Source organism: Nannospalax galili, unplaced genomic scaffold (genome assembly GCF_000622305.1).
Source record: "Nannospalax galili isolate Female #2095 unplaced genomic scaffold, S.galili_v1.0 scaffold1759, whole genome shotgun sequence".
NCBI lineage: Eukaryota > Metazoa > Chordata > Mammalia > Rodentia > Spalacidae > Nannospalax > Nannospalax galili.
The window spans coordinates 151,344-161,999 of NW_008342711.1; the positions used below are offsets into that span (position 1 = coordinate 151,344).

At 43.6% G+C, this 10,656-nt stretch overlaps 1 protein-coding gene across 2 annotated transcripts in view; it reads left to right on the plus strand.

Annotated features, from left to right (window-relative positions):
* The first annotated feature begins 3,085 nt into the window (after window positions 1-3,085).
* The window catches only part of Gnl3l (G protein nucleolar 3 like), a 27,259-nt gene continuing 19,688 nt past the window's right edge, over window positions 3,086-10,656 (plus strand). The window contains exons 1-3 of one of the 2 annotated variants that reach the window (XM_029566253.1): window positions 3,132-3,231; window positions 5,562-5,619; window positions 10,318-10,498. Coding sequence is in view for 1 of the 2 variants with exons in the window: in XM_008838748.3 (XP_008836970.1) it covers window positions 5,607-5,619 (13 nt within the window). In the remaining variant the exon portion in view is untranslated. Of the gene's footprint in view, window positions 3,232-5,561; window positions 5,620-10,317; window positions 10,499-10,656 lie in introns of both variants that reach the window. The other variant, XM_008838748.3, reaches the window with a different exon arrangement.

The following is a 10,656-nucleotide window of genomic DNA, read 5'->3' on the forward strand; positions in this document are numbered from 1 at the left end:
ACTTGGGAGGCAGAGGCAGGCCAATCTCTGCAAGTTCAAGGCCAGCCTGGTCTACATAGTGACTTCCAGGACAGCTGGGGCCTCAGGGAGACTGTCTCAACCTCCCCCCAAATTATTATTTTTATTTTTTTATGTGTATGTATGTATTGCCTGCATGTAGGTAAGAGCACCCATGTCATGCAATATCTGCAGAGGTCAGATGAGGCTGTCGGATTCCCCTGGGACTGGAGTTACAGACAGTCGTTAGCTGCCATGTGGGTGCTGGGATTCCAACCTGGGTCTTCTGCAAGAACAACCACTGTTCTTAACCACTGAACCATTTCTCTAGCCCCTAGACCAGTCATTTTCTAATTTTTACCAACAATATAGTCTTTAGAGGGCTTGTTAAAATATTAATCACTGTGTCCCATGGCCAGAATTTTGATTCAGAAAGTCTGATTTAAGAGACTCAGGAATTTGCATTTCTGGGGCTGGAGAGATGGATCCCCAGTTGGGAACACTGACTATTCTTGCAAAAGACCTGTGATCGAATCCCAGCACCCACATGGCAGCTAACAACTGTCCATAACTCTAGTTCCAGAGGATCCAATAGTCTCTTCTGTCCTCCCTGGGCATTGCACGACACGGTTGCACTTACCTACATGCAGGCAATACACGCATACACATAAAATAAAACAAAATACTAAAAAGTAAAGACTCAGGAATTTGCATTTCTAACAAGTTCCCAAGTGATGACTGCTGCTAATTCAAGTTCCACATTTTGTGACCTACTGATGAAGAAAATGAGATTATCAGTAGTATTTTTTCCTTATGCATTTCTGTGCATTCCATGTATCTGATGAGTCATGTGAAAGATTTAATGAAAGGTTTTTGTTGTTTCATAAATTCACCTTCATTTGTTCTTTGTGATTTCATGTTCCTCCTGTAAACAGCCATTTTAGACGTTTGATTGGGCTGGAAATGTAGCTCTGCTGATAGTTTGCCTATAATGCATGAGACACTTGCTTGAATCCAGGGTATGGTATAATTTTTGGTCTTTTTGAGACAGGGTCTCCCTGTAAGTCACAGCTGGCCTGGATTCTCTATGTAGACCAGGCTGGCCTTGAACTCCCAGAGATCCACCTGCCTCTGCTTCCTGAGTGCTGGGATTAAAGGCGTGCACCACCACACCTGGCTTGTATGGTATAAATTTAAATTGAGTGTGGTGGTGCACATTTATAATCTTAGCACTTCAGAAGTTTGGGCAGGAGTTTAAGCTCATTCTTGGCTACACAGATTCTGAGGCCAGTCTGGGCTACAGGACACCCTGACCGAAAAACAATAATTTTTAAAAAATATTTTATTATTTTTATGTGTATGAGTGTATTGCCTGTATGTATGTGAGTGCACCCGTGCAATGCAGCGGATTCCCCAGGAACTGGAGTTAAGGATGGCTCATAGCCACCATGTGGGTGCTGGGAATCAAACCTGGGTCCTCTGTAAGAGCAGTAAGTGCTCTTCACTGCTGGGCCATCTCTCCAGCCCCTCAAAACAATAATTTTTTAAAGTCACTGTGGCAGTGCAGAGTAGGCTGGTCTTGAATTCATGAGTGGCCTGCCTCAGACTCCCTAGAGGGATTACAGGCATGTGCTATCTTAAGTTTCTATTTTTCTCTTTATTGTGAACCAAATTTTGCAGTGCTATCTACGAAACTTCCTATTGATCTGTGATACAACCCTTAATTTCACTTAACAGATTTGCTTGAAGCTGCAACTTGTACCATCTTGTGCTGGGTCTATTTGAGGGCTCAAAAGACATAACTCTCCTTGCTCTGAGTTTTCTCTTCAGTAGCAATAAAGGCACATCAAGAACTACAGTATAGTACTGTGTGACTCCTAGATAGGTATGGACAAGGTACTCTGGGACTTTAAGTCAACTGGGATTCAGGCAAAATGTCATAAAAACAATCTCATAGAAATGTAACAGAAGTGACAGGAGTTAGATCTTAGAGAAATAGAACCTGCAAATGCAGGGGAAAGGTGAAGATGGGGCTAATTCGGGATTCAGAGCAATCTAGTGTCTAGGACAAAATGTTGGAAGCACTCCATGAATATCGGTAGCAGTGAGGTCTGTGCTGTAATGGGAAGGAGAGCAAAAAGGAGTTATTGTTTTTTTCTTTTTCAAGACAGGGCTTCACTATGTAGCACTGGCTAGCCTGGAACTCAGTATGTAGACTTGGGCTGGCCTGGAACTCAAAGAGATCCCCCTGCCTCTGCTGGGATTAAAAGCATGTGCAACCGTGCCCGGTTTAACAGCGTTAAAAGGAGTTATTTTCAGCCGAGTGTGCTGAAAGTGAAGAAATAAACGCTCTAGGTGTAGCCTCACCTAACTCCTCCCCCAGGTTTAGGCTGGAGAGGGAGGAGAGGCTGCAATTAACTATCAGGAATTTTCAGATTAATAGTTACGTTTTTGGAGGGACATCTCACTTCCCAGGCAAATCAGAAGTCTCTTGAGATGCTTTCCAAGGAAACCCTTCCTTGTCCCCACTTCAGAGACATAAATTTATTCTTGTCTGCAGACAAAGGATTCACAGAAGGGTGAAGAGCGTAAAAGAAGGTAAAAGAGCGTGAAAATTCTAATAGTTTTGGTTTCTTGCTCTGGCTCTTAGTCTTGCTGGGCCTAGCTATGCAGAAAGGGCTTCTGCAGAAAGTGTTGGAAGAGAATACCGTTTGCTTCCCCGTGGAAGCTTGGGCTCGCTAACCAACGCACTTCAGGTGCGGAAAGCACAGCCTGGCGGACACGTGATCCCAGCGGCCATTTTCTCACGCCCTGCTTGTCGCCATCTTCCAGGCAGACAAAAAATGCGCCCCGCCCTCCCCTAACGCCACCAGTGATAACTCGGTCACTGAAACTGGGAAATATGCATATTTAAGCCAGGAGGCCGCACACAAGATTTCGTCTTACGAACAGGTTTTGAGGCCATATTCAGACTCACTGTCCTCACCACCGTGGCTCCCCCAACTCCTTCACCATCTCTTTACCCAGCAGGCGGTCGGGGGCGGGGCTGGCATGGGAGCTAGGGCGGGATCGCATGCCGCAGCCGACAATCCCAAACCCCGCCCTCGCGCAGCCGGGGGAGCTTGTCGCGAGGCTGGGATCCGGAAGCCGGAGCCCGGGAGTGCTGGTGCTGAGCGCCTACTCTGCCCACTTCGTGCTCTTTGCTGCTCTCGGATGTTCCTGCTGGAACTGTAGGTAAGAGATTACCCTCGTCTTTTCTCTTGGTGAGCGATCACACAGGCGGCCGCGTGGTGAGGATTGGTTTTTTTAGGTGAAATCAGAGGTGCTCGCTAGCCTTGAATAGAGAAGTGAACTGCTGGCTTCCTTCCGGGGTAGAAGAGCCTGGAGGAGGGACACGGATAGCTCCACTCGTGGAGATGCACGGAACTACATTCTGGCGGCCCCAGAAAGAGGCCACAAAGGCACACCCTGGACTATGTAGAAAGATACAGACCTTAGTTGTGACGTAACATCATTGCCTTTCGTCTCTCAGAATAGTTAGATTTCATTTTATATTACTGCCTTTACTCTTCTGTAGACAGACGCCCCCCTCCCCCCATGTAGGGACAGATGGCTTTGAGATCATTTTTATTTTTTACTTGTGGCATTTTTTGAGACAGGGTCTCTCTGTAGCTCCAGCTGGCCTGGAACTCGCTATGTAGACCAGGGTGGCCTTGAACTCACAGAGATCCGCCAGCCTCTGCTGGATCAAAGGCGTGCACCACCACGCCCGTCTTTGCATTGAGTTTATAATTGCATTCCCAGTGTTGACAGGTGTCAAACCAAAGATAGGATAAAATCGTCCCTGGCCTACAAGAATATAATCTCCAATGAAAGTCTGGAGCAGTACAGACTTCTAGTGACCTATTAAGACACAGATCTGCATCAAGTCATCTCCTCAGCCACTTCGTGTAGAGGAGCTCAGAAATGTGTAATATCCAGAGAGAGGGAAGCCCTCTTTCTGGTGCAGAGACCTAGAGCACTTCCAGTGTCTCCCTAACTCCTGCAGAGTAACAAATTCACACCACCTAGCCTGTATATCACCTCTTCCTGAAATGGTTAGAGGTACAGGCCTATGGAAAAGGACACAGATTTACCCCTCCCTCTGGACTAGTGAGTCCTCACTGTGGAGTATTAGACCGTCCTTACCCCATAGAAAAGGCTCTTTTACTGAATTTGTAAAGGCCCACCCCCAAACTGGCTCACAGGTCATGAGATCAGATTGTAATCCTTTGAGAGAAAGATCTGTGCCTCAAGAAGACCCTAGGGTAGAGAGATATTTATTCTCCCTTCTTTTGAGGTAGACAGAATCTACCCTCTAGTGATTTATAATCACCAAATTAGCCAAGCAAGAACCCTCAAAGCAGTAGAGATGCAGATCACCCCCTCCTCCTTAAACCTTGCCAGCCACTGATATCACCCGACAAGTCAGTACATATCAAATCCTTCCTTATCCAAAAGCTCAAATTTGTTTTTCCTCACCTTGGGTAAAATAATAGATGCATACCCACCCCCCACAGTGTAGGAGCAGATCCATTGAGTTTATAATTGCATTGCCTTAGGCCTCCCTATTCCTTACCCATATAGAGAACCAGAGACCCTATTCCCATCAATATTAATGTACTGCTGACTTCAACCCCCACAAAATCTACACATAAATCTACCACCCATGGAAACATTCAGAATAATTTCCATTAGGCAAAGGCGTGTGGACTTTACTCATCAAAAGCTGCAGTTTCCCTCATGCCACTCATGGAAGCAAGCATAGCAATCTTGCCCACATTCATCTCTAGGGTAAAGAGACCTAGGCTCTTCCCTTCCTGTCAATTAAGAGGAACATGGACCAGTGTTCATCTGTGTAGCAGAGATGCTCATAACCACTGTGGGGTTCCTCAATCTGTTTACCCCAGAATAGAGGGAAAATGTCAAATCCTTTCCCTTATTGCCAAGGTGCAGACTCCAGCCACATATGCAGGCACAGATCCCTCCCCTCCTCAGATTTTGCACTGACTTCAATCTATATACATACAAGTAAGAGTTCCTCTTGGAGGACCTATTTCTCCAGGGTAGACTCCGGGGATCTAGCCCCTACTGCCTCTCTTAGGGTAGATGATATACAGAACAGAACCCTATATTTGGGAAAAGAAAAAAAAACCCCAAACACTGTGTTATTCTGCCTTATGAAGAAATATGCTATTTCTTCCTCTTTCCAGCATGGAGGGGTTTAGCACTAGTCTTTTACCTGCGATATGACACTACAAGGACCCTGTTCAGTGTATTGGGTGCATGGAGTCCATTAGAAAGAGAAGTTTTGGTCTTCTCTCTGAGTGTTATAATACTGCTTTCCCTGTGTATACTGAGCCATATCAGGCTCTAGCTCTGCTATAACCCATCCTCCCAATTTTTCTAATTGTTAGGACTTCCTGGTCGTGTTCTGTGACATTTTCTTTTGCCTTTAGAGAGCTTAAAGGGGCATTGTGGTTCCCAGATCTGTTTTCAAATTTCTGCTTCTCCCATTCTGACAGGAAATTGCCCGATTTGAACATTCTTTTCAAGCCAGTCTGATCAGCATGATGAAGCACAGTGAGTTTCCTCTACCACCTCCTTTCAATCCTATATGTTCAGTATTCATAGAATTTCACGACAACCTTGCTTTTTGGTTATTATTTATTTATTTATTTATTTATTTATTTTGAGGCTTATAAAAGTCAGGAGCCATGAAGCCTCTCAGACAAGTCACGTCTCAGGCAGGTCTTTGAGGCTGGTCATGAACTTGCTATCTAGCTGAGGTAGCCTTGAACTCCTGATACTCCTGCCAGTACCTCCCAAGTACTGGGATTACAGGCAATTGCCACCACATCTGATTGCTGCTTTTTTGTGTTAGAAATACAAACTTGCAAGCTCTCTGAGTAGTCTACGGAAACCTCAAACCCTTTGTCATTCTGCTTCAGTCTCCCAAATGTTGACATTGCAGGCATTTGTTGTCATGCTCAGCTCACAACATTTTTTTTTTAACTTTAAAAAAAATTTATTTATTTATTTATTTTATTTTATGTGTATGCCTCTATTGCCTGCATGTAGGTAAGTGAACCTATGTTGTGCAATGCCCGAGGAGGTCAGAAGAGGCTGTCGGATCCCCTGGGGCTGGAGTTACGGACAGTTGTTAGCTGCCATGTGGGTGCTGGGATTTGAACCTGGTTCTTCTGCAAGAACAACCAGCGCTCTTAACCACTGAGCTATCTCTCTAGTCCCTAGATACAGATTTTTTTGTTTCACAGTTGGTTGAGTCTATGGATGCATCACCCATAGATAATGTAGAGCCAACTGTGTTGTAAGTATTGGATTAAAAAATTAAATCTCACTGGGCATGGTGGTGCATGCCTGGAATCCCAGCACTTAGGAGACAGAGGAAGGAGAATTGCTGCAAGTTCAAGGCCAGTCTTAACTAGTGAATTCCAGCAAGTTTAGACTATATAGCAAAATCCTGTTTCTAAACATTCTCCCCTCCAAAGAGGAGCTATTTGGAATTTAGCTTCTACTTTTTTTTTTCTTTGTCTTTTTGAGACAGGGTCTCCCTGTAGCTCCAGCTGTCCTGGAACTCACTATGTAGACCAGGCTGGCCTTGAATTTACAGAGATCTGCCTGCCTCTGCCTCCCAAGTGCTGGGATTAAAGGCGAGTGCCACCATGCCCGGCGGAATTTAGCTTCTTAAATGGTGGATGCACCATGCTGCCACCAAATTGACTTCTTCTGCCCTTTAATTTTTTCTTAACTAAAACAGACCGTGTGGATAATGTTCTTTTTGCCTTTTCCTCATCTCCCTCTTATTTTTTTTTATTGAGATAGGTTCTTACTCTGTAGCCCAGCAGCCCTGGAACTCACTGTGTAAACCAGTCTGAGCCTTGGACTTGCAGCAATCCTCCCTCTTCTGTCTCCTATGTGTTTGGATTGCAAATGTGAGCCAATACACCTTGCTTGGGATATTTCACAGAGTATTCAGATCATTTTTTCTGGTGGTGCTGGGGATACCTAGGGTGTTATGTGTGCTAGACAAGTGATCCATGTACTAGAAAGAACATGTATCTTTTGAAAATTTTTCAAATGAAACGTCATTCTTGGGAGAGCCAAGTCTGAGGGCAGGAGCTTGGGCTTGAAGGCTTAGGAGAATTTTCATCACCTGTCTGGGAGTTTAGAAGACATCAGGAGAAGTTTGATGCCAGGGAAGCAGGGGACACATGAAGTCAGTTTAACCAGGGGTTGGTTATACTGGGACATTTGAGTGGGGAGACTAGAATATAAGAGATGAACTAGGGGAGAGATCTGTGTTAGATACTACTGTGAGAGTTGATTTTAGGCTTAGTTGTTAGTATATGCAGGCATTGGGGTTCAGGAAATTTTCAAAACATTCTTTAGTCATGTGTGTGATGGTGTACACCTCTAGCTCCAGCTATTAGGGAGTCTGAACCAGGAGGATTGAATTTGAGTTTCAGACCAGCTTGAACAACATACTCAGACCCATCTCTAAAACAAAAACAATTCTTCAAAATCATATAGCTAGGTGGTTGTTGAGTCAGGATTAGAATTTGCTACATAACTCTTACCTTCCCTCTCCCCTTTGAAGCAGGTGCTTTCTCCCTCTCTGCGTGATGACTTTTCTTTCATTGAAGTCCTGTATCCAGTGCTAAGGCTCCATTTCCAGGGAAGATAGGGAGAAGGAAATTGTTGAGTAAAAGTCCCTAGACCTGGTTCATTCTAACTCTCACATCTTTTTGTTCCAACTGAGTACTTTGGAAGAAAAGGAGACTTGAGATCTATTTTGCTGTTTTTTCTTCTTCCTTCCTCCTTTTTTTTTATTTTTAATTTTTTTTTTTTAATTTTTGAGACAGGGTTTCCCTGTAGCCCCAGCTAGTCTGGAACTGGCTATTGTAGACCAGACTGGCCCCAACCTCTCGGAGATCTGCCTGCCTCTGCCTCTGGGGTTAAAGGTGTGCACCACCACACCCAGCTCTCTTAATTGTTAATTTTTGCCAGTGATTTTTCCAGAAAGGAATCACTGGTGACTTTGTGACAGTGCCTTTCTTTTTGCTTTTACATAACAGTATTCAGATAGAGGAATTTGACTTGGAACATAGTTCCTTTCCTCAGAACTTATTGAACATCCTTAATATGATATGCTCAAAAAATTGAAACTTTGAGTACTCAGGTGATTGCACAAGTAGAAAATTGCACAGTGAAATTTTGTTACATGCACAGACTTATTGAAAATATTTAAAATTACCTTTAAGTTCTGTGTCTAAGGTGTGTATGTGTGAAGCATAAATGAATTTCATAGTGTAACTTGGGCTTTTTATCCCAAAACTTTATTTATTTATTTATTTATTTATTATTTTCAGTCTTTTTGAGACAGGATCTCCCTGTAGCCCCAGCTGGCCTAGAACTCTATGTAGACCAGGCTGGCCTGGAACTCACAGAGATGTACCTGCCTCTGCCTCCTCCTGGGATTAAAGTTGTGTGTCACCATGCCTGGCTGACATTTCTTTTTTGGAGACTGAGTCCTTTTTTTAAAAAATATTTTATTATTTTTATTTTATGTGTATATGTATATTGCCTGCACATAGGTTAAGTGCACCTGTGTCGTGCAATGCCCAAGGAACACAGAAGAGGTTGTCGGATCCCCTAGAACTGGAGTTACGGACAGTTGTTAGCTGCCATGTGGGTGCTAGGATTCGAATCCAGGTCTTCTCCAAGAACAATCAGTATTCTTAACCGCTGAGCCATCTCTCCAGCCGAAGAGACTGAGTATTAAGTAATCCAGACTGGCCTCGAACTCTAGTCTTCCTGCCTTTACCTCCTAAGTATTGGAATTATAGGTGTGTACCACCATGCTCTGTTTTACATGGTATTGGGGATAGAACTCAGGTTTTTGTACAACTACTCTACTGGCTGAGCCATATCCTTGGCTCTCCCCCAAGATACTTCACTGTTTATATGTATGTAAATATTCCAAATTTTTAAAAATCCCAAATCTGAGACACTTGAACACAAGTGTTTTGGATGAGGGATGCTCAGCCTGCAGTGGCTTTTCTTCTCTCCCAAGTATTCAGAGTCTGCTTCTTTTTCATTTTCTGTGTTTTGGATGAGGGATGCTCAGCCTGCAGTGGCTTTTCTTCTCTCCCAAGTATTCAGAGTCTGCTTCTTTTTCATTTTCTGAGGATTTCTGTTTGGAAGCTTATGAAACTTTTCTCTTTATTCATGGAGCTCAGAAATCTCATCAGGATATGTCTTGAATATATCTTTTTTATTGTTAACCTTTTTTTTTCAGTGTTGGGAATGGAACCCAGGTTCTTGTGTGCTAAGCATGTACTCCAGCACTGAACTTCATCCCCAGCCCCATGTTGATAATTTTGATGCTCCATGTACCTTTCCAATCTGAAAACTTAAGTCTATCTTCAAGTAAGGAATTTTCATCTATTATTTAAGAAAATCATTTGTAGCTGGGCATGGTGGCGCACGCCTTTAATCCCAGCACTTGGGAGGCAGAGGCAGGCAGATCTCTATGAGTTTGAGGCCAGCCTGGTCTACATAGCGAATCAAGGCCAGGTGTGGCTACAGGGAGACCTTGTCTCAAAAAGACCAAAAAATAATCATTTGTGTTTCTATTTGTACGTTTTTCTTTTTAAAGAATTCTGGTGTTTAAATATTATCTTCTCCATTTTCCAGCTTTATGTCTTCATTCATAATTCCTTTGGATTTTTTTTTCCAAGTAAGCTTCTTCCCTTGGTCTTCTAGCTTATCAGTTTGGCTACTACTGATGTCTTTACAGAAAGGTTTACTTGGGCTCATTGAGGGAATCCATTCTATTGTGGCAGGGAAGTCATAGAGGAGAACATGTGAGGCAGCTGCGCACGTTGGAACCACAGTCAGAAAGCAGAGGGAGGTGAATGCTTGTGCTCAGCTGCCTTCCTTGTTTTTTCCCTTTTTCTTCAGTCTGGGACTTTAGTCCATGGGATGATGCCACCTTCATTTCAGCCTCTCTGGAAACTCTCCTACACACATGCCCAGAGGTGGGTCTTGCAGGTGTTCTAAGCAGGAATTTAGGGGTTCTAAGGGGAGGTAGTCACAAAGCACACACTCATGTCACTCACTGGAATTTCCTTAAGAACTAACTGTTGGAGTATGCATTGAAACAATTCCCAAGTATTATATGTAGTTGCTTCCTTTTGATACTGTCCTTGCCATCTGCATTACTTTTTCTTTTTCTTTTTTTTTGGTCTTTTTTAGGCAGGATTTTCCTATAGCCCCAGCTGTCCTGGAACCCACTATGTAGACCAGACTGGCCTTGAACTCACAGAGATCTGCCAGCCTCTGCCTCCTGAGTATTGGGATTAAAGGCATGCACCACCACACCTGGCTGTATTACTATCTTAATGCTGGATCTAGACAGACATGACTTCTGAGTGAGGTTTCTAAGTTTCCTAGTTGTCTTGGCCTTCCAATTAAAGTGTTACTAAACATTGAGTGGGTAAATGATAGCTCTCTCTCTCTCTCTCTCTCTCTCTCTCTCTCTCTCTCTCTCCTCTCTCTCTCATTTTTACTGACATATATTCATTGTACATAGTG